Source organism: Lygodium microphyllum, chromosome 22 (assembly GCF_053477565.2).
Source record: "Lygodium microphyllum isolate KBCC chromosome 22, Lygodium_microphyllum_v1.1.10, whole genome shotgun sequence".
In the NCBI taxonomy this organism is placed as follows: Eukaryota; Viridiplantae; Streptophyta; class Polypodiopsida; order Schizaeales; family Lygodiaceae; genus Lygodium; species Lygodium microphyllum.
The window spans coordinates 138,259,036-138,284,005 of NC_141156.1; the positions used below are offsets into that span (position 1 = coordinate 138,259,036).

Sequence of the window (24,970 nt, forward strand, 5' to 3'; positions counted from 1 at the left end):
TCAGTCACTCGTTTTTGTGGTTCAAATCTTTTTTGTTTCTAAATCTTCAAAGAGAATCTTCTCCTATCTTGCCAAATCTTTGCCAGCTAGATGAGTATAATTTCATCCTCTTCCCATTTTGTTACATCCCTCCATAGCCAACATCTCCTTTAAAATCTTCGAGAGGTCATTTGAGGTTACCCCACCTCCATGCATGTAAGAAGGGGAGGACATGCTACACATCCTAGATTTAATACTATGTTACACCGCTTTTCTTAATTAAAACACGTGTTAGGTGGCCTTTCACCCTTGCTCTCCCGATCCTTAACTCAAAACTCACCTTAAGCAAGTCTTTTGAGTTAAAAGATTGGTAAATTTTCAAGGTGAAGATATTTGTGTAAGTTCTCAAAAATATGTTTGGCTTACTAGCTACGTGGGACGTGGGGAGTGGTATGCTTATGAGGCTACCACCTTTGTCCCTTTACGAAGCGGTTGTTCTCTCTCTCTCTCTCTGTCTCTGTCACACACACACACACACACACACATTTGCACAACAAAACCAGAAAAGAAGGCAGCTTTCAAAGCTTCACCACTATCGTCATCTTCTTCGTAACAGGAAGCAGGTCTTTTGCGGATGGACACTGTATCATGTGGACGAAGGACGCTCTGCTGACAAAGACAGGGAAATATTCCAGGGTTATCTGCTCATTTTCGTGTTGTCTTACTTCTTGATCACCTTCAGTGTATCATGTAGTCGAAGGTCGCTCTGCTGTCAACGGCAGGACAATTTCCAGGGTTATTTGCTTGTTTTGGTGTTGCCGTCCTTCTTGATCACCTTCTTTGGAGTTGGAAAAGAGGACTATAAGACTATATATGGCACTTTTTAGGTTTCAGATGGGATGCATTATCAAGATCAGTTGATTTTTCACTGATCTTTGCAAGCACATTCGTCTCATGTCAAGCAACATGTAGACATCCTTCTTTGCAGAAACTTCAACCGGATGAAAGATAAAGACCAGGCATCGAAGATTGTTTTTTTGGAGTGACAGCATTCTTGAGAAACCTTCCGGTAAACAGAAGTGTTCACTTGAACTTGCTAGAGCTTCTTTGACGTGCAAGTTTTTCTTACAAATGACTAGTTTCACTATGAAATTAGGTCCTTGATAAACATGGAGGAGTTGCATCGTGTTAAGGAGTGTGGTTTGTCTGCCAACGAAGATGCAGGCATACCTCAGGATATAGAGAATCGTTTCCAGCACCTAGTAAATCAGGTATACGCTGGGGAAGCATCATTCTGCTGTCCGCGATGGATGGAACAAACATTGGCACGGAAATTTTTTATTCTTTTAATCGGTTTTAGTTGCGAGACATATTTTGTGCGAATGTATTGACCAGCTTATGAAGCCTCTGGCTTATATGCATCTTTTCTCCGCAACACACATGGATCCTTTAGCGTAGAAGGTAGTGATACTTGCTCACAACGGATACAAGACACAAGGTGATGTGGTTTGCGACTAGTGGATCCATCCTATTCTATAGCAAAGCCTATCTGCACCAATGCAAGAACAATTATCTACACAAGGTGATGTGGTTTGCGACTAGTGGATCTACCTTGGTGCACATTCTATTCCTTCACTGCACCAAGGAGTAGAATGTGCACCAATGCACATTCTATTCCTTCACTGCACTAATATGCCAGTCTGGTATAGCTTGCCTCTAAACTTGCTGCCAATTCCGATCTTTCCTCTTTATATACGAGATTAGTCTCTCTCATAGCTAAGCTTACACCTATGAAGGCCAGAGACGAAAAAATTGAGCTTCCATCACAGATACATTTTCTTGCAAGACCATTGCTTATGTTTGAAGATATTCGGGTAAAGGTTGTCTCTATCATAAGTTTTTGTTGCCGTTATTATATTGATTACCATTAACTTGAAATATAAGTCACAATTGAACTATATGGCGGACAAAGAAACAGAAGAAACTGCAGTATGCCAAGAAAACAAATCATCCTTGCAAAGGATGCCTGGATATTGCATGATGCTAAGGTGTTAGTGAAGGAGACCTCTCAAATGGGTGATATGAATGCACATCCCTGAATGAGTAACAAAAATGAACGCATTTTGGATAGTATGCCAGCAGCCCCAAAAATGCAAAAAGTGAAAAACAATCTTCACATGCAACTGCATGGAATCTGCCAATTTGGGATTTCCAAAAACCAATCTTGTTAATGTGCATGACAGGTCCAACTACATAGCACCAAACCTCGGACAAAATAGACCGTATCGTTCTCACCATTGGGCAAGAAAGAAACCGATCATGGTAGGTCTCCTCACTCTAGTACAAAAGAAGCAAGAACTGTTGGAAATATTGCGTATTGAGAGTGTAGATGCAAGATGAAGACCACCCACCAGCATTTTCCAAATAATACTTTGTATTTGAAGTGTGTTTTATTGAGCCATATTGTTTCACGGTTTCCTCATGTTTGGCCAAGTATCAAGCTAAGGTTTCTTTTGTCTAGTGCTTGTTTGATGATTTTCTTGCTACCTTTGGGAACTCTCTTAGTGTGCTTCTCAATGTTCATGTCACATTTTGAAGAGAGAAAAAGTATACATGTTTTACACTGTCTAGTTGCTTCCTAGCCGTTTCCATTTCTTGGTCTTTAGCTGTTGCTATTGCAGTTGCCATTTCATTGCAGATAATCTAATGGTTATTAGAGTTTGGAACATACTACTAAAACAAAGTAAAAGTGTATGAACCTTAAAAAAGGTACTAAGTACTGTCATTGGGATTTGCTCCTTCCAAATCACCTTGCATTCTGGCTCAATTCAAGGATCTCAAAATGGAATGATGCATTCAATGGCCTTGGTCTGGTTGAAGAGGGATGATTCTAATCTACTGAAAAGGCAGAGACTAGGTTTACCACGACCCAACAATTGGAGAAGAGGACCTCCCCCGTTCCCCCCAAAACAACACACACACACACACACACACACACACACACACACACACACACACACACACAAAGCACTGGAGAAGTATGTATAGAGCATTAGCCTGTGTCACTTTATACTGATTTGGAACCTCTATTTTCAACCCCAGAAAAGGCTTCCTTAGAAGCTGCATGGCAAATCTGCACAGTATTGCAGATCCAAAGCCAGTATCTACATGCTCTTTAAAAGAAAATCCAAATTGCAAGTCACACAGCACTGCAGTCTTTTCCAAGTTACAAGCTCACACACCATCTCATATATGACTACACAACGAGTTATGCTAATGCTGCAGCAAGTTGGTTTCTCTGATTTGCACTTCTGTCTATCAGATTAACAGGTATCCCTATGATTGTGTTTTGACTTCTGGGACCTTAATAGGAAATACATATTATCAGAGCTTTCATACCTTTCTGTTGCAATGATAGCAAACTGCTGTGCTCACGTATGAGATGTGCTTCAAGAGAGACAACTGCATTTAATTGAATAGTTTCCTTATTGTTATTGTATCCAAGATTGTCATAATTCAAATGGCATAGCTCCTTGATTTCCCTCAAGATTGCTAGGGGTTTTGATGTCTAACTGCTGCTAATGCCTTTGCAACATTTGTGCAGTGGTTCACTTTTCAAAAACGCGCTGGATTCTTAGAGTTGGATAAAGAAGCATTGATCAATTTTGTAGGATCTCCCACTTGGTTTCACTCTAGTTTCATTGTATAAGTTATATACTTTTGTAGAATTGTTCACATTGTGTTTTGGTTTCTTATGGTTTCTGCTTGTCTTGGGCTTTTGATGTCTTTTTGTACCCATTCAAGTTTTTGCTTCTGTTGGATGTAGGAAAGTGTGGTAGTGCTCACAGAAATGTTGTAAGTTGTCAGGGAGAAAAGAAGTGCATAAGTTTGAGCCACTCATTTGTGGTGTGTTATATGTCTAGTTTTGACTTTTTGGGCTTGCACATAGAGCAGAAATATTCAACTATGTCCTCGTTGGGAGCATTTGTGTGTACCTGTTGAGTTGATTATTTTAGGTGTAATCACAGTAGCAGTACTTTTTTTAAAAATGATGGAGAAGTCTTTTAAAATGTCATATATCAATGTAAATATACAAGGTAGAACCTGTACAAAAAATCAGATACAAAGGAGAATTGTCAATCTCCTATGCTGGTTGCTGTAAAATGCAGCCCTGCTGCACCTTTTCAGCTGACATCTCGATGTATAAGTAGGTCATCTCCACAGCTGCCCTAGCTGGCCTCAAAACTCAGCATTTGGAGCAAACAGTAGTTCTTTTTCACATTTTCACAGGTTTGCCTTCCTCAGGCCATTGAAGTCAAAATGCAGTAGGGAGCAAAGTGCCATCCCCTCTAGGAGGGAGTCCCCAACAAAACACAACATGTTTTCTTGCTCTTTTTGCAGGTTTCTGAAGGATACACTTAGCGGATCGGTAGGATTCGCAAGACTGGATGGAAAGAGCCTCCCAAAGAGACTGTGAGGACTGCCAAAGCAATGATTGAGACTGAAGACCGGGGTTTTGACCACTGTGACCGTCAGGGATCTTTGTGAAGACGATTGAGAACGGGAGGGACCAGGGTTGACAGAATTATGGTGATTGCGTAGATCACGAGGATCAATGCTAAGGTCCTCACAAGTTTGCAACTAACATAAAAACTACCAGAACTTACGGGGTTTGTGCAAATTGCATAATTGCAAAGAGTATTAAGCTATAAAAGGTACATTATACACTAAACCTTCATCAGCACATCAAACAGCCCCAAAATTCAAATCCACTCAGTGTGCTTTAGTGTCCCATAAGCAAACCCACACACTTTGGTTGGTTTGATCTCTATAAATAGAGAGTGCACTGGGTCACTTGCATCCCACTCATAGCACTTAGTGAGTGAGTCTTCAGCTGCTGCCATTATTTGTCATTCTCTTCAGCCTCCATGACTACTTCAACATCTATTCGACACACTCCAACTGCTGTCATTGACATCTAGACTGCTGCTTTAGCTATCCAAGGAGGCCAACCTGCTGTCACTAGCTTGTGGAGGACTTCTTTATCAGTGTTTGCATCATTCAGCTGGTGCTCTGCTTGTTGTTCACTGTTGCAGCCTGTCACCATTATCAGATCAGGCTGTATTTGCTGCTTCCAGGCTCCAACCCTTGCTCATCATTGCCCATTTGCTGATCCACTCTGAGAGACTGCTGCTCAGGTGGACCTGCCTGCCATGTCATCAAATCTACTCCAGCCGCTGCATTTTTGAGTTTTTGGCATCAGCTTGATCTGTATTTTCATTTACAACAAGTTGTTCCCGTGTTTCAGCACCTTTCTTCATCAGCCTCTATGGATTTTGCACTTGGGATCCATCTCTGATTGATGACACACTCATATACCTCCCTCAGTCAACTCCCATGAGTCATCACTTGTTGGATTGCTCGGTCTTTGAGCGTTGCGTATATTCATTCATTATTTAGGACATCTTAATTCTTCATTTTTGCTTTTGCATTAGTGTCTTTGCTCACTGTGTTTCAAATGTGGTCGTACACTTTGCAAACCCTACTGTATCTTCACATGGTATTAGAGCCAATGCTTTACTTTGAAGAGTATCCTGTGGCTATCATGGATTGCTTGGTTGTTCTTGACTATACTATTTGTTACACATTCACTCATGATGGCTAGACTACTCCATCTTGGGAGCCTCTGGTGTTTTCTCAGGCCATTCCTTCAATGGAGGCCGTGTTGAGGCATTACAGTCTCAATGTGGAGGACAGTGCTCCATCACCATCTTCCCATTATTTCCTGTCTTGGGATCATTCACTGAAGCCCAACTCCTCTTCTTTTTATATTCCTTCACAAGATGCATCTTAGTTGCCTAGTAATAAGTTCATGCAATTCATTTTTGTGTGATCTTTGTCCTATCTATGTTGCTCCTTTTGTTATGCATGATGTTTTTTTTTTGAGAAAAGAAATTTCTACTAATATTACCTTAGAGAAGCCTCCCTAAGGTAAAAGTGCAAAGTACAATGAACTCTCTAAAGCGTATCTAAGTACATCACAAATACAACGGTTGTGTGGATAACCAATTAGGTGGGCTGTAGTGTCAGACAATTTTGAGGGGCCATATGGAAGAAAGTGCCCAAGTTTTAGGTTTGTAGGAAGGCCTCTCTCCTCTTCTTCATCCTCTCCTATCTCCCACACGGAGAGTGTGGACGGTTGCTATCCAAATCCTCCAAAGAGTCCTTGTTGTGGATACATCTTGAATGTCTATAGTGTGACTGCACCTCAAGGTTCAAATATACCACGCTATAATACTAGCAATTGGCTCCCATCTATGATAGTGACCTTAAGTCGTTGTTGTGGTTACATCTTGAATGTCTATAGCGTGATTGCACCTCAAGGTTCAAATATATCATGCTATAATACTAGCAATCGGCTTCCATCTATGATAGTGCCCTTAGGTCCACAATGCCTTCGGTATGAGATAAAAAGGCTTCTCTTGAACATCTTCATAGCCACATGCTGGGCCTCACTCTGTGGCCTAAGCTACACTCCCCTAGGTTGCGACTAATAATTAACTTTCTCAAATGGGTGGTAGATGGCTTGATTTAACACTATTACAACAAGAAAATAAAATTCACTAATTTGAAATACATACATTACCACATTAATCTTAGACAATTGATACCTAACTGGCCCCAAAATTGACGCCCCTCGTGGTATGTGGCATTTCTTTAACTTATTTTTCTTGAATTTGTAGTACATTGAGATATAGATTGATCTCTCTACAAATTCCAATACATTTGGCTTTCATTCATGACTAGCTGCATCAAGATCCAATTTGCCCCTTGATTTTGACACAATTTGGGCACAAATTGAGTTAAATACAACTGCATGTAGGTTAACTTAAATGTTGATACTCAATCATCACTAGATTTGCTATAAATACTTCATTTCTAGCAGCTTCTCACATCTTTCGGCTTTTGTTTAATGGGCATGCACTTTGAGCTGGCTAAGAAGCCCTAATTTCTGCAAAGAACCGTTACAACAAAGCTTTCTTACAAGGCTTCTTCCCTGAGTTTCCCTAGGATATTCAGCGAATTATCGTAGATAAGGCAAGGGATACCGAATTAGTGGACGGGCGAAAATACTTTGGACCCCAGCTGTGGGTCAATGTTGAGCAACTGTGCACTTGGAATTGGATTTTCAAGATGAAGCAAGGGAGATCATGCTATTAGTGTCACATTTTAAGTTAGTTGATGAAATCCAACTTAACATTGCTGTCCACCTTCAAAGAGCTAAGTAAAATTGAGAATGGCTGAGAATGATTGAGATTCAATGGCACACTTCTCGGGATAGCTGATAATTCCCAATTACAGTAGTAAGTAGGTCTAAATTCAGCAAAAGAGTGCTGGATATTTTCAGATTAGCTGAGATGATGGAGAAGGACAGCTAAGGAGAGAGAAACCTTCAATCTGATTCCAAGAAAGTGCTGTAACAGTAATCCCCTCCAGTTTTAGAAAGAGAAAATCAAGTCACCAGTTGTTTTTTAGGGTTTTGCAGCTTGCTGCTATCTGAAACCCTAATTTCTGCAACTGTCAATGACCTCGTTTTTAGGGTTTCCTGCTGTTTACAGCTCCAAGATCTTCTCCAAATTAGGTTGCCCTGCTGTCCTGAAGCTTCAGCAGTTGTCTCCCTACTCACAACTAAGTTCTCAACTTTTAGACCTACTCCAAACAACCTAGAATGGGAGCCAAACGGCCCAACATGGAAGATACACTTGCATGCAGCCCAAAACTGTTCCAAACTTAACATTTTGGTAAAATTCCATTTTCACTAAGGCCTGTACATGCAAAAATGAGCTGCACAGCCCTTCAGCCTTGCCCTCATTAAAATAACATGAAAGGCTGTCCAACCTTACTTTTAAATCCTAATTTCTTAGAACTTAAAAGTTTTGAAACTTTCCACAAACCTTAGTCTAGGATATTAAATCATTTAAATCTCTTATCCCCATGACACTAAAAGTCATTTTTAAGGGAAAATTCAATATCCTTGATTAAGATAAGACTTAGGCACCCCATTGGCGTCTATCCATCACAACTTCTGCCAATGTCCCCCATTGCAAATGCTAAGATTATATGTCATTGTGGTACAGATTTAACTTAATCTCACATGTGCACAGCGTAAGTGTTACAATTTAAGTGATCTGAAGAGCATTAAGTTAAAAATTCATGTCCTCGTGATAGATCTTTCTCTTAAATCTTTGCGATTGTTCTCAATTCCATTGTAGTGTGACACAAAGGCATTAATTACTATTGGAAATACACATCTACATCATAGTAAAAAAAATGCACCTATTGCTTAACCATGCTCATGCCTTCTACATTTTAGTAAACTCAAAAGATTGAGAAGCAGCAATATGCGTACTTGGCATAGGAGTGAATGAAGGTATAGAAGTGTGTGGAAAAGATGAAGAAGATGGTGGTAGAGAGGAAAATGGTTTGTACTTCATACAAGTTTCCACATTAGGATGGCTAGTACGCTGTGGAGCTTCTGTTCTTCCTACAAAATCATTAGACTAGTGCACCAAATCTAAAGGTAAAAACTCAAATTTACCTTCAATCTATTGTTGAGATTGATACATGAGGATGAGGTCATATTCAGCTTGTGAGATTTCATATGGTTTGTGGACTCCATGGTAGTCCAAAGACTCTTCAGCCATGTCAGAAGGAGAAGCAAGCTGTGAAGCCCACTCTGTCCCGTGTTTCAATGTGCTAGGCTCGGGAGCATCATGTTGATGTGGTGAAGAAGTGTTCAAAGCTAACTTTCCCTGCAGTTGTTTTTGCTTTTTGCGAAGGGCTTTCAGATCAAAGATCAAGGTTTCGTGGAATAGAACCTTGCTTTGATACCATGTGAAGAAATACCCTAACGCAATATAAATGAAAGCATACGATAAAGCATAAACTCAAAAGAACACAATTAGGATTAGGGTAATTCAGAGACAATGAATACAATGAAATTTGAAAGAATGACAAAATATTGAATATATAATGCTCATGCAGCAAACAAACCATGCAGGAATAAAAACTGCACCCCGAACTCGTGTCTCGTGGACCAACGCAGAGATGCTGAGCGAGAGAGTTTATCGTACTCTTGATGGATCCCAAAATGCAGCAAGGCAGTCTTTAGATGTTGGGGACACTAGCAAACGCAACAGTGTGTGGTGTCGAATTTGTTAGTAGTCATGTTTGTCATGCCTTGTTCTCTCTTGCCTGTGAGCCTCAGTCAGAGTCAGACAAGGACTTTTGGAGCTCTGATAGGTCTGTCATGTGTTTTGATGGGAGAGGCTACTCATTCTAAAGTGGTTATTTGGGTGCATTTCTTTTGTTTGTTGGGTTCCAATATGTTTTTCATGGGCAATTTTTGCATTTCCCAGGTTGTCCACACTTGTTGGACATTGTCCTTACTAGTTGGATTTTTTGGTGGCCATCTGGAAATTTTAAAGGCATTTATTGTGCCATGACCAACAGTAAATGCTGGTCGGCTAGCATTTATGGCATTTCTAGATTTTAGTCGGCCAATTCAGGGGTTTTGTTGCTATTTGTAGCCATTCCTCACTCGACAATCATTCACATCATCACCATCTTCCTTTCTTCCTTGGCAGGTGCACACTTCAACTTTGTCATCTTCCTCTATCTTCGGTGCTATCGTCATCATCATCTTGATTTGGTATCCTCATTGACACTGTGGGTTGCGTGCAGGGACTGATCAACCCTCTTGTATTCAACGTTTGTTCCTTGTTCAATGCAAGTTTCTTTTCATATTCTCTTGCAGATTGTCTCTCTCTCTTCCTTTGTGTTCGAGTTCCTTCTTCTGTTGCGCACTCTCATATGGTATGATCGCCAAAAGAGAGGACACAGAGCTGTGGGAGCTGCAACACACTGTCTATTGGTGAGGTGACCACTCCAGAGTGTAGGCAACCATCCCAGACTGCTCCAGACACCTCCCAAATCTGCATTTTGCTGTCACGCAGCTAGTTCCCCTGCAGGTGGCCTGTGTTCTCCCCTCTTTTCTTGCATTTTGCTGCCAACTATTGTCGACATCAACGAACGCAAACGTTGGCGGCATAGGCGATAGACTAGATTAGTAGGTGACAAGTTTCTGCATTATCAATCTCAGCAAACACAGCCTTTTTGTGTGTAGGGGATAGTTATTTTCCTCCAAGTGGACCATCTACATTGAATCCATAGTACAGGGGAGTTTCGGAAACGGGAGAAATGGAAACGGGAAAAACCGGAGTTTCGGAGTTTCAGTCAAATTTTGGAAACGAGGAAACGGCGTTCCGGATTGTACACTAAAAAAAGTACAATATTATGTGGGTATGTAAATATATCAATGCCTATAACAACATGTATTCAAATTTCATACAAAACTTTGAGTCTTTATGTCATATAATTGAAATCATGATTCATTACACATTTCACGAGTCACGAGTCACGACTCACGAGTGAAGATTGAGGAGTCAAGACTGAGGACTCAATGATTGAAACTTAAGACAGCTTAACACAATTAAGACTCAATTTTCAAAACTTAAGGCAATAAAACGAATTAGAATTTATGACTCACGTGACATGAATAATCTATGATCTAAAGAGCAGTGAAGATTGACATCAAGAACAATGGAATAAGAATCAAGATGCATAATAAGTGGGATCAAGATACAATGATAGTAACTATGTCATGTGAATAATCTGTCAAAACTCTAGTCTCCAAAGTCCAGTGAGGCTATAAGTATCAACATCAATGAACAACTTGCAACTCTAGTCTGGACTTTGCACTACTAAACTGACTCTTGTATATCACGAGTCATGACTCATGACTCATCCAAACTCTGAGGATCTGTGCACCATCTCCTCGTCCGACTCTGAGGACCCTAATCAAGAAGTTGATGAAGCAGCCTTAGCCTCATCCTCAGACTCTGGCTCTGACTCTACCTGTGATGCACAACCACGTGTGGCCCTCACTCTAATCCTCCTCTGTGCACGAGTCTCATGCACAAGTACCGATAGCTCCTCATAGAGCATGGAGTAGATATCCCGCTCCTCCTGTGGTATTTGCGGAATGTCATATACCTTCTCTATATCAATCTTGTTAACATTCACCTGTAAAGGTGAACGAGACAAAGATATATTATATGAGAGGAGATTCAATATGTTTAATGTTCATACATATCACAATTTACAATCTAACTTCCAAGAAAATTAGCAATGCCAAGTGTCAAGGACTCAAGGTTAAAAAGTTAATTATACATAATATTAATCATTACCAATTTACCTATGAAGGCTCAGGGGACAGAGCGATTCTCTCAAGAAGTTGGAGATTGCAATGGCAAAACACTAAACGCTCCAGTTGGGTAGTTGTGAGCTTGTTTCTCTTTTTGGTGTGGAAGAGGGCTCATGTGCTCCAGTTCCTCTCACGAGGCCCTGAACTACAATCTTGCGATAGGACCTGAATGGCAATGCGTTTCTATTCAAATTTAAGAGATGGAGGTTAAGTGATTGGCAATTGCTATATGCATGCCACAAAATCAACATTTGAGTGGGCAATAGATTATAGAACTTGTTACCTAGGTTGCATAATGCATTAGATAATCAAGATTCAAAATATAAAAGTCACTAGTCACATATCAAAGGAGGAGTACAATTGTCGTATTTCTCCTACCAAGAGACGGACTGAAGCTGTGTCTCTCGAAGCCTAGCTATGGGTCGGCTAAAATGAAGAGAATGATTGCGGAATGTCAGCAAATCATTCTCTACTCTTCTCATTATATCTATATCATCCCCTGTGAGGTGCCTCATGTACTCCATGAAGCCCTTCTCTAACTCCTCGCTACGCCAAAGGGGATGCAAGTTATGTGTGACAACATGGATTGGTTTATGGAACCAATCCCATCGTGCATTTCACATTGCACGAATCTCATCAACCCTATAGATAAAATAAGTTAAAAACTTAGAAGTTAGAACAATTATCAAGGAGTTGTTAATACCAAATAATTACATGTGTAAAAGTGAAACAAAAACTTACTTGTCTTAGGGCAAAAAGCTGTTGCGAAGTAGGGCCTCGCTAATTTTATCCATATAATCATATAGAAGCCCCAAAGTACTCCCCTCCATATCAGTGATGCGCAATACAGTGTAAATAGAAGTGAGACTTTTCACCAATGTCTTTGCCTCAACTCACCAACTCTCATTTAAAATATTGTGCCTAAAAGCAAGAGCCTTTGGAGACTCTCTCTCACTCCATGTGAGCCATTCCTGGCACGCAATGGTCCGTATCAAATTTGGACGGCGGACTTGTATCAACCTCTCCAATATAATAAACATAAAAGCAAATCTAGTGATAGAGGACTTCAATAGCTCAAGTGTGCTATTGGCTCGAAATATGCTTGTGACGGATGGCCTCTTCTTCACAAATCGTACCATGCTTGTTGCCGTCTTGAAAATGTCATCCATCTAAGATATTTGCTTAACATCTTCAATAAGTAAGTCAAGGCAATGGGATGCACATGGAGTCCATACTATGCTAGAAAACTCCTCCTCAAGCATACGTCCCATAGACACACAATTGCTTCCATTATCTGTCACCACCTACACCACATTTTGGACTTCTACGTCCATGATGACCTGTCGCATGTGCTTCCAAATGAAAGCTCCTGTGATTGCAAGACTTGAGGCAGAGGCATCGATGGCCTTAATGAACATAGTGCCTTTACATGAAGACACCAAAATATTGTAAACATTCCTTCGGTGCATATCTGACCATCCATTGCATAATATTATGCATTCATATTTCACCTATGTCACAAGACTGTAACAACTATTACCTTTTTGTTGATTTCTTTATTACATATTTTATTTGGTTTTTCTTTTTGGAAGGATCCCTCTTGAAATCTAAACGCCTGAGTTGCATGGCCAGTATGTGAAACGGACACGAATGTCTAGTGAGTCAAGACTGGACAGTTAAGGTCCAGTACAAGTCTGGAAGAGACTGATGGCACTGTAGATTGACAAGCCTGGAAGAGACTTGTGAAAGTGTATATGGACAAGTGTGTTGAAGAACTAGCCCGGAAGAGACTAGTTCAAAGTGAAGATGGACAAATCTGCAAGAGATTAGTCCATGTGGGGTCATCAGTGGAAATTCACTTTCAGTTGAGCTACATCATAAATTTGGATGTAGCCATAGTCTGCAAAGATGGTCAGAAGACTAGTGGGATGCAATGGAAGCAACTCCTAAAATTTAGGGAGTTACTATTTTTGGACCTCAGAATCTGTTCGCGTCATTATCTTCGTTTTTGCACGAGGATTAATCCTCTAGTCTGTGCCGAGGCCAAATTTTGAACCGAGGATGGAGAATTTTAGACCGGAAGGTTGGAACGGGAAATATCTTCCAGTGTTGCCACTTGGCACAAAGTTGTGCACTTACCTCTTTAAAGAGGGTTGGCGTGCAGTTTTTGGGCTAAAAAAAAAGGGGCTCATTTGTGATAAATAGCTGCAGATGGGGAGCTCTTGAGAGCTAGCCTACCTTGTCTATGATGCCCAGAGGCTTAAGCTTGCTTTCTACTCTCTCTTTCTCTCCCTGACAGTATGGTTATGCTGCAGAATCAAGGGCCTTTCTTCTGATTCAGGTACAGCTGTGTGGAATATGCTGTTTTTGCATGAGGCAAGAGCCTCTTTTCTCTAGGAACAGGAGCAGTTGTTTGCTGCCCACAAGCAGGAACAGGTGAGGGTGGTAACCTCACCAAGCAAGTGTTTGAAACAGCACTAAATCAGTACAGATTTTGGACTGTTCAGAGGTTAATTCAAAGCCCAATTGATGCCAAAATCAAGGGGCACTTGGCACAGATGATGCAGAACAGTGCAGGGAACAATATGAGCTGAAAACAGGTTTCAGAACAGGTCTGAATCAGTAATTACAGTGGGCTGAACAGTACAGGAACAGTATGAGTTGAAAACAGGTCTTAGAACAGGTCTGAACCAGTAATTACAGCAGACTGAAATGGTCAATTCTGCACTCCAACCAGAAGTTTCAGACTTGGGCAGAGTTTCCCCTCCTGGTCAACTTGTTTTGGGTTAGTAATTGTACTGTTATGTTGCCAAATTTCACCCAGAATAGGTGAAAGACAGGCCATTGTACTTTCTCTTTTTAAAAATAAAGAAATACCGCAAGGGGTGCCTAACTTAGGGGCCAATAGGGTGTCTGTGTGGCAACAGGAGCATTCTAGCTTCCTGTATTTCTTCTTGATTCTGTGTCTTTAAGTTCAGGTAAAGTGGATGACTGTTAATTGGGTGAAAGCATTTATATATTTTGGTTGTACACTACCGCCCTTCCCAGTGAACAAGCCGGTTTCAGGTAAAGTGGATGACTGTTAATTGGGTGAAAGCATTTATATATTTTGGTTGTACACTACCGCCCTTCCCAGTGAACAAGCCGGTTTCAACCTATGTCTTCTTCAAGGGCTCCAATTGAGCCTCTATGGATGCTTTCTCCTTTCGAAGCTTCCATGTGTGTAATGCATATGCGGATGGGCCTTTCCACTCACACCCTATGCGTCTTACTGCCCTGATTGTCTTTTTCCATTGATGTGTAGTGGCCACATTGAAAGGGATAGCACACCGAATAAATAAGCGTGTGAGTTTTCTAGTTGCCTTCGCAATTGCCTGCCTCTGAAGTCTTGCATGGACACTTGCACTATGCAAGGAGCCCTTTTGCCCACCACCACTAGAAGATGGCAATGGGGTCCTTTTTGCACTTGGACCCGATACGGATATGGATGCACTTCTTTTTGATGGACCACTGGCACCTCCAATTTGGCTAGCGCCACTAGGCCCACTAGCGTCTCTTTGCCCACTTGTACTTCATTAGCCCGATGTGGTGTTGGATGAGAGGATTCATCCTCTTCTAGCTCAATATCCATACGCTTTCGGCACCAAAGATGGAGACTTACTATTACTTTTGCTGGCACATTAGCGCAAGGCCCGATGTCTTTATTGGAAACGCATGCCAAGTGGTCTTTCACGCACATTACACTCCCTGATTTCTCCAATCCACAATAGTTGCACCGCCGCTTCTTTGACTTGCCGAAGCCCTCGTATCCCTTGATTGGAGTTACGTGCCTCCAATATGGGTCCGGTGCATGATATGATTAGCCTTTAGGACCTAGGTAATGGATTAAAGGAGGAGGAGAAGAAGAAGAAGAAGAAGAAGGAGAAGAAGAAGAAGAAAGAAGAAAGAAGAAAGAAGAAGGAGAAGGAGAAGAGGAAGAGAAAGAGGAAGAAGAAGAGGAAGAGGAAGAGGAAGAGGAGGCGGGAGCTGGAGGTCTGAGGAGGAGGAGGAGGCAAGACCTGTTGGAGTCTGCCACACGCGCGAGTCAGGAAGAAGATTGCCTAGATTCATGATTCGGCGCTGGATAACCAGCTCCGAAACGGGCTGCAGGATCGTGAAACGGCGGTCTCCTGTTTCCGTTCCGGTCCGAAACAGCCGGTCCGTTTCGGCGCTGCCGAAATGGCGTTTCGGGATACTAAGATGGAATCCTTCGAGATCTTGTAGCTGTTTTCCACTGTTCAAGGGCATATTCAAACACAATTTCTATGGATGTTTCTATTGTAGAATGTCGAAGATATCTTATCACCAGTTCTTTGCAGACTCAGAGGATGAGGTCTCTATCCCTTCCTTTGAGAGATGGAGAGATTTTCGTGCTAGTTCATGTGACAAATGGAGGTCACCTAGACCATTTGTTTGAGAACCCTCTCCTCTCCGTTTTCTCCATGTTTCACAAAAGGTCCATTTTGCTAGCCTTCATATGCCATTCATGGCACCCTTTGTACATGTGCCTGTACTCCCTTCTTTACCCAACGAGGACCAACTTGATGGTTCAAACTACTTGCTCTAGTCGTGTAAAGTGGAGTGTATCCTTGATACCTTCAATCTTTGGGAGTTTGTTACCCATCCTATTTCCTGTGTAGTGGAGGATCCCATAGTTGGAATATTGATGGATCGTGTGGCTTATATTTTGTCCTAGTGCATATGCGTAGGTTGCATAAAGCAACAGAATTGTGGACAAAGCTTGCTTCTTTGTATCATTAGAAGACATTTCCCCACCGGATTACTCTCGAGAAGAAATTATGGATGCTTGCCATTGATGATTCTCCTTCCATGAAGGATCATATCAACAGGTTGGAGGACACGAGGGATGAGCTTGTGTTCCTTGGCAGGATGATCTCTTCAGAGGATATGGCTATGATTCTTTGGACTCAGCTGCCATCTCCTGGATTTAATGTCTTCTACATCAGCCTTCTTACATTGAGGACCTTGATGGCTCCTTCGTGCGCTTCTACCGATGATAAGTTACATGGCCCTTACTATCTCACTTAGAGTGTTGTTATGAAAGCTTGGTTCATGCAGAAGTGGCTATGGTACATTGTTTATGGAGCTATTCCATGTCCTTAGCATCCCTTTCCAGTTCCAAAAGATTTTGATGAGGACAATCGTGAGGAAGTTGTGCTTACATGGGATATGGATGATGCACGTGCCTATTCTGCTCTTCTTTGATGTATTTCTAAAGTTCTACTGGTGATTATCTCCTATAGGATATCTCCATAAGTATGATCAAAGCTCGAGATGTTGTATGCGGCATCTTCTGCTATGCATACAGTGACACTTTATGGGCAGCTCTAGCAGATGAAGTCCGAGTCTAAGGACATTATTCAATCATTTTTGATCTGTGTTACATAGATACAAGACTAGCTTCAACACATGCAGTCTGCTCTTTCAAAGGCATACCTTGTAGAGGCGATACTCTACAAGCTCACTGCAGCATTTGAAGGAGTGGCCAATGCTTTTCGAGTGCAGACATCCTCGACATCTGTGAGCTTTACCCATATGTCCTCCATGTTGCTTGAGCATGAGGTATCTTTGTGTCTACAAGGCATGCTTTTGTCTCATTATACAAGTTCTGGTAAGGCTCTTGCAGAGAGCGGTGATAGGAAGATGGCAAGAAGGGATAGTTGTGGAAGGATTGTAAAGAGTTAGTGGGTTCGAGGAGGAGGAAGGAGAAGAAGAAGAAGTAGGATCTGCACTCTTTTGCTGAGTCATCCTCTTCCTCAGACTCCGATTCAGATCCTTCGGCCCCAGCACAGGCCAAGGTGTAGAAGGGCTTCTTGTCTTCTGATCGAGGGAAGGGCTTGGTAGCCCCTTTTTCTTCCGCTTTTTAGGAGAAGTGATGTGGTCATCCCTCTCAACTCTTCGGTGCTAGAGAGGGAGTGTGAGAGGGTGGTGAGATGGGATAGGTGAACCTCATCTATATAGATATACAGGTGCATAGGTTTTAGAGAGGGACATTCTTAACGCATTGACCGAAGTCTGGCAAATTCAAATCTTGGAGCTGGGATTGACATCCAGATTCATGATGGGCTAGTATTTGAAAGAGACTGGGATTGATTCCTAGTCTGAGTTCACATGAGGGGACACTTTGGTAGTTTGGTCACATGTGGGGAATCCATGGTCACATATGTTTAGAGGCATTTTTGATAGGTTGACCTTGTATGCTACTGCGGGGCATTGTTGATAGACATTGAGAGTTGCTTTGATTCTTCTCTATTTTTAGGAGTTGGTATAGTCGACATCAACATTAGGTTCTCCCTGAGGCACCTTGGTGGTGGCTTGATCGCCCATTGCTTGGGTATCGATGGTTCTACTCTGGTGGTTCTATATTGTATGGACTGTGATGAGTCATTATCATTGTATCATTGTATTGTATCAAATCACCCATGATCTGAGAGAGGGTGTTAGTAGGTATGTCAGTTTATGGTTGAGTTTGTGCATGTGATTTAGTGGGTGAGGGCGCTAGGACCTTCTCTTGATTATTTAGGCATTTTATTTGGCTATGTACAATGGCTATTTTAGCATTTTATGTTGGCCGATCTGTCGTCATTTATGGCATTCTTTTGGCCTATTTATTCAGGCTCCTCCTCTAGAGTCATCATCATTCATTTGTTATCTATAGGTCCTCGTTGGAGAGAGGAGCCGGTGCCAATGCTTTCACAGCCAGTGACTGACATTGGTTTTGTACTGTCTCATGTCTTGGTATATGAATTCCATTTTCTGAGCATTCTTCTTAGTTCTTTTCTTTTGCAGTGTTCTTCTTTTCTTTCTGTTTTGTGTTCAGCAATCTATTTCAGCATACATATATGCTTCCATTGCTGCATCCACTTTGACATCATGTGCTCCGACACTTGCATCCTTTCCCTACTATACCTATGTGTCGCATTACATGATCTTCATTTTTGAAAAATGAGACTTGGGCAAGTGAACATTTCCCCACAAGGGGCATTGTCCAAGTGGCACCTTGCTACGTATGCATTCTCATTATGTAGCACTAGTCTATGTATCTTAGAGCACCTATGAGCACCCTACTCACTTCAGATCACTAGCAGTTTCCACTTACATACCTCTTCACCCTTGATCATCAAAACCCTTGTAGATGGCTGTGTATATGCTCTTTTTTTTTTGGTGATTTGCGAGCCAATCATCTCTTTTCCCCAATGGGCACAAACTTCCCCCAAAAAAGTTCAAAGTGGTTAATATGATAGCCTTCGCAGGTCCTACTAGGCAATTGGGCAGCCAACGTGCAATCTTTGTTTGATCTTGTAGCCCCTCTAGGGTGGTCTTTTGGGATCCCGAGGGAAGCTAACTATCGCTTTTATAATCTTGGTAGGTTCATCAATAGTTGATGTGCACCCATTGACTGATGTTGTGGCTGCTTTATGGTGGGGCCTATCGGCGTAAATGGGGTGAGCTTTGCTTGACAGCTCCTCATGGTTCGAATTTGGGTTTGAGAGGGGGTGTTAGGCTAAAATAGGTGCATTGCCCGTTAAATCCTCATCAACTCATTAGAAAACCTCAAAACTCAAATGTATTTTGTGTGCTTTAGTGTCGCATAAGCAAATCCACACACATTAGTTGGTTTGATCTCTACAAAGTGTGCTAGATCACTATCATCCTCACTCATACCACTTAGTGAGTCTTCAGCTGCTGCCATGATCCATTGTCATCTTCAGCCTCCACGATTGCTGAAGCACCTATATCAACACATTTCAATTGTTGTCGTCTGCATCAAGATTGTCGTGTGCGCTGTCTAGGCAGGCTGACCTACTATTGCCAGCTTTTGGAGGACTTCTTCATCAACTCTTCCATCATTCAGCTGCCGATCCTGTTTGCAGGTCACTGTTGCAGCCTATTACCATCATTAGATCAGGCTGCATTTGCTGTTTCCGTCCCTTGCTCATCATCCCCAGCTGCTCGTTCACTCTGAGAGGCTGCTGTCCTGACTGCCACTACTCCAGCTGCTGCATTTTTGAGTTTTTGGCGTCAATTAGATTTGTGTTCTTATGTACAACAGGTTGTTTTTGTGTTTTCAGAACTTTTCTTCATCAGCCTCTAGTTCGATTGGTGGTACTTGCATTGGGTATTTGTCTCCAGTGGACGACACGCTCCAACACCTCACTCAACCCACTCCCACGAGAGTCATTGGCTATTGAACTGCTTTACCCTTGAGCATTGTGTACATACATACATACATACATACATACATACATACATTCATACATATGCTACACACATACACTAATTCATTCATTATTCAACACTCTTAATTTATTCGGTTTCTCTTTGTTCTTCATTTTTGCTTTTGCATTAGTCTCTTTGTTCACGGTGTTTTAGTCATGGTCATAGACTCTATTGTTTCTTTTGCGAACTCAAACGCATCTCCAGAAAGAAAACATCAAAGCTGTTGCAAACTTGGGGGAACCTTCTACAATACTATGTGATAGCTTGTGAGCACTTCTTTTGTACTTTATGATGGGGGGTTCTAGTTGCCTGCTAGGCATTTTCATTCGTAGCTTGATGGGGCTTCTTCAACTAACTGGCAAAAGGATATTTTTCTCAAAAAGGAAAACTTACACTCTTAAGTTTCATGGCATGATAGAGGGTTGTTTTTTTTGCCTAGCCTGTATATACTTATACAAAGAAATCATCAAGGCTTTAGTAGCTACAACCAACTACAGCCATAGAGAAGAGGAGGCAGCCTCTTCTCTTCAATCATTGTTTGAGATCAGAGTCAGGTCACATCCTTGAACAAAGGACATACTTATGATGGGGGGGATTCTCTCTACAGGTGATTGCATCCGTGGGAGATTGGTTTGCATTCTAGGAGTTATGGTAGTAGACTCAGAGACAGAGACTATAGGGTCTCACAAGAGCCAGAGCTATGGTTGACACCATGACCGAGGTAGCTCCATTAGATTGATAGATAGATATAGATACTTCTCAAACTTGGATTGGTCTTTTCTCTAGAGGGGACATTCTCCTAGGAGTCATTGCGACTAGCAAAGACAAGACATTCACTTTTATGGTTTGAGGAGGATGGCCGTCTTCAACGAGAGGACTTTGACTAGACAAAGTTCACTAGATGCTCCAAATAGAGGATTAGAGTAGTGGCACATACTATGAGAGGAAGTGGCACATTGATCTAGACTTAGCCAATTGTCTTGTAGATGGATGTTGATATTGGGCTTATCAGAGGAGGCCTCTTTAGAGATTATGGTGAGATCTAGGAGAGTGGCTATGGAGGGATCCATTCCTTTACAGACCATGTGACTTGGCCTTAAGCTACACTACAACCGGGGAGGAGGATAGAGATGAGCAAGATCAAAGCACAACTAACAGCCGTTTCCCATTGGCATGGAGAGGAATCTCACATGAGTACTTACATGACTTTTCGAGGAGGCTACAGGATAGCTTTAGGCCTAGGAAGATATCTCTCTTCCTATGGCTCGTAGCTCATAGGAGCTTAGTAGTTGGCACTTGGCTTGAGTAAGGCAAGGACCCAGTGCCATGCGTGAGATGTGGTGAGCTAGAGGAGACATAGAGACATTGCCTATGGGATTAACCTAGAGCCTAGGAGGTATGGAGAAGAGCCCTTAGGATGATATTCCACGGCACAACAAAGACCATGGTAGTGACTTTGGGGGTTGTAGCTTGGGTCAGAGATAGAGGCCCGACATGTGGTTGTGAAGATGTTCAAGGGAGCTTTTCTCATCATTGGACATCATTTGAACATGATCCCCACTCCAGATTACTCGTAGGTGTGGTGGATCCATGGATAGGAACTGATTGCAAGTATAGCTTCATATCTTTGGACCATGAAATGCAGTCTTGTTATTGATCTTCAGGGTGTATCCACAATGGAGATTCTATTGAGGATTTTTTGGAGATCATCCACACTCTCTATGGGAGATGGAAGAGGATGCAAGGCAGCTCTGAGAGGATGAGGAAGAGAGTGGAGGCCTTGGGGACATGGGACTTAGGCTCTGATGGTTTGGCATTATAGCCGGCCAGATGGTTGTCACACAACCGTTGTATTTGTGATGTACTTGGTAACTCTTGATAGAGTTTTTGTACTTTGTATTTTGCCTTAGGTTTTTATCTTAGGCGTTATTGATAGAATTTTCTTTTCTTGGAAAAAAAAAGTTTGGAAGGCCATCCACTATCAATTTGTAAACAGGGAGAGGTTTATAGAAATTCAACTTTCCTTTCAAGGAATGAAACAGGATTTTTTGTAAACTTGAATGAATCCGTATCGAAACATGCAGCTTTAGGATTAGGCACTCAACCAGCATCCAGCAAAGAGTTGGTTTCACTGTAGAGTTAAAGATTTTCTGAAAGACTGTTAATACTCTTTTTTCAAAGCAAGCCATGTGGAAACTTGGTTGGCTAGGAGACTCGAAGGAACATTTTGTGGGAAAGAGTTATACTATGCAGTTGGAGGTTTTTGTGAGGTAGTCTTAGATGACGCGTGTTTATATGGCAATTAGTTAATCAGTTCCCCATGAATGGCACACAGACAGTGTAGGTGATGGCATGACATGCCACAAAGGTCTTTCAGTCATTATTGGCTTATGCCTGCTTTGTACTCCTTTGACAATGGGTAATCTCAACATAATTGTCCTTTGTTGGATTGCGACTGGTCAGTACCACCATCAATTGAGATTGAGGGGACATGATGTTGAAATGGGGATATTGTACAGGAGCTTGTTTTGAATGTGGAAAGTCTGGTTACTTTTCCTTATATTGTCCACATGCTTCAGTTCATTTCCAGCATCCTTCAATGAGTTCAAGCAGTCAGTATGCCTCAACAGGGAGATGGTCAGGTGCAGCCACCAGACTAATCTAGGGGCATAAATGAAAGTGTGGGATGTCCTAGCTCCCCAGTTAATAAGGTAATGTGCCTGCAGTGGTCGATGGTCAGGTGCAGCCAGCAGACTAACCAATTTCTAGCATCTTTCCAAGAGTTCAAGCAGTCAGTATGCCTCAACAGGAAGATGGTCAGGTGCAGCCACCAAGCTTATCAATGGGCATAAATGAAAGTGTGGGATGTCCTAGCTCTCCAATTAATAAGATAATGTGCCTCAAGTGGTCGACTGTCAGATGCAGAAACAGACTAACTGATGGGCCTAAATGAAAGAGTGGGGAATGACCTAAATCTCCTGTTTAATATCTGGAAGTATTAAAATGATGTGGTTTGATCTTATGCCATAGTGAACATCCCTCATTTTGAGGGCTCCATGCTGTATAACCTATCATCAGAAAGTTAATGTGTTCTACCATAAAAGAGCATGTGCATAAATTTGTTATTCAGCAATGATAAAACACCTCAGATCATCTAAGTTCTGTACAACAGTGAATATCAGCATGCACTTGAGCAAGAGTATAGAGTTTATGAAGTAAAAAGCAGTAAGATTGACTAGTAGGAAAAAAAATACTTTTGGTAGTTGTAGCTAGTTTTCCTTTTCTGTTAGAAGGAAGCCTTTAAGCTGGCCTAGCAAGTGTTTCTTCTTTTCTCATTAAAGTTGATATCTGCTTTCAAACTTAGTTGTAACAATTCAATTGCAGGTAACAGGTGAGGTTGAGCGCACAGAAACGTTAAATATTTTGCTTCCTTGTGACAATAAGACACCTCACAAATCAAATTCCCCACCTGAAGCACTTGAATTCTCTAATGAGATTGTACTGGACCAAGATGGATCTCCAAGAAAATCATGGTACTAATTCAAAGTGAGAGTGTGTCCACACAGTGAACCTTTTAAGTTCTAGTGCTCTTGCATTTGTTTCTTTATAAACATTGAATATTGGAATAAAATAATTATTTTGATGAGCTCCTCTGCGAATCTGTTAGTTACGATTACCTGCAGGAACGATTTCTGCAGGATGCTATCTGATTCTGAGTTGCTGCCCAAGAATGACGATATTCAGGAAAGGCATTTACTCTGAAATGTGACAATATAGAATTTTATTAAGAAAAGTTTACCCTAACATTCACCCTACAATTTCTGTTACTAGCATTATCTTTCGAAAGATTCAACAATTAAGAGCTTAACATTGGATATGGGCTCCTTAGATAGGATATCACCTAAACAATCTTAAAAGGTATCGGATGGACACAAATAATTTTTGAACTGGTATCTGAATTAATATTATATAAAAAAGAGGAAAAATCAATTCACGTGGGGATTGTCTGTGAAGATTGTTAAGTGTTTGAACACTTACAATAGACACTAAGAATGACACACTATGTAAATGCTTAAAACATTGGGTAGAATAGTGTTATAGAAGTCCCATTTTATGTGAGAAAGTTCCAAGGTTTTTAAAAAAGAAAAGAAAATTCTAATAATAAATCCCTTTGGGACAATGGATTCCAAACAGAATACAGTATACAAACAGACCTATAATAGACTTCCAAAACCAAAAAATACATCAAAGAGGGGAAGCCTATTACAAGGCCTGAATAAATAACCAATCAGAAGGTTTGTAGTGCCAGACCATACATGGCTGAATGAAAGAAGGTGCCAGAATCCCATATCCTGAGAAAAGCATCTCTTCTCCTCATAGTCTCCGAGCTGCCATGGATCCTCTCCCATCTTTTGCGGAGAGTATGTACAATCTTTATCCTGATCTTGGAGAGTCTCTTTAGTGGAGATATTTAATAGATCTATAGTGTGGCTGCATCTAGCAATCCGTATGTACCAAGTGATGATGCTAGCTATGAGCTCCCATCTATAACAATATCTTTGAGTCCACATTCTCCATGAAAATCTAGCATAGCAATTGTGCTCACAAGCTGCCTCAAGACAAGGTAAGGACGACATCCTTGTACATCTTTATATTTGCAAGTTGGGCCTCTATATGTGACCCAAAGAACCCGTACCTTTCAAGTATCTGAAGATACATTTCAGTGTGGCTTGCCAGGGTTAGACATGAATCTGCTAACAACTCCCATTGCATGAGCAATGTCAGGGCGAGTTGCAACAATGGCATACATACATGAAAGACCCACAAGTTTATGCATAAGGTATGCCCTTCATGGCAATAGCAACTGCATTATCCTTAGGGCAATCAGATTTGCTAAGCTTTGTATGCGGTGGTAAAGGCACACGAAGAGGCTTAGCATTAGCCATATTAAACTTGTCAAGTACTTTGTTGATGTGCTTGTCGTGTGAGAGAAACAACAAATGCTGCCCTCTGTCTCTACGTGTTTAGCTGCTCCCAAATCTTTCATGGAGAAGGCTAAACTCAGCTGCCTTTTAAGAGCATTCAAAGTACTCTTATGTTGTCTTGCAATCAACATGTCATCCACATATAAAACCAGCACAATAAGTCTTCCATCATCAGCCTTTTTAGTGTATAAGCAGTGATTTGCATGATTGCGTTTAAATCCATGGCTAAGCATAAAGGTATCGAATTTTTTGTACCATTTTCTAGGGGCTTGTTTCAACCCATATAAACTGCGTTTCGGCTTACAAACCAAACGCTCTTTTCCTGGAATAGCAAATCCTTCTGGCTGCTTCATGTATAGCTCTTCATCCAAGTCACCACGAAGAAAAGCAGTCTTCATAT

The 24,970-nt window shown here is 41.4% G+C and overlaps 1 protein-coding gene across 4 annotated transcripts in view; it reads left to right on the forward strand.

Moving 5' to 3' along the window:
• Positions 1-450: 450 nt before the first annotated feature.
• Positions 451-24,970, forward strand: part of LOC148017675 (uncharacterized) — a 74,160-nt gene continuing 49,640 nt past the window's right edge. For 2 of the 4 annotated variants that reach the window (XM_087663075.1, XM_087663076.1), the window contains exons 1-5: positions 451-1,048; positions 1,136-1,250; positions 3,584-3,646; positions 22,970-23,118; positions 23,269-23,326. In XM_087663075.1, the coding sequence (XP_087519201.1) occupies positions 1,149-1,250; positions 3,584-3,646; positions 22,970-23,118; positions 23,269-23,326 (372 nt within the window). In that variant the 5' untranslated portion in view covers positions 451-1,048; positions 1,136-1,148. Of the gene's footprint in view, positions 1,049-1,135; positions 1,251-2,222; positions 2,302-3,583; positions 3,647-22,969; positions 23,119-23,268; positions 23,327-24,970 lie in introns of all 4 variants that reach the window. The other 2 variants (XM_087663077.1, XM_087663078.1) reach the window with 2 other exon arrangements.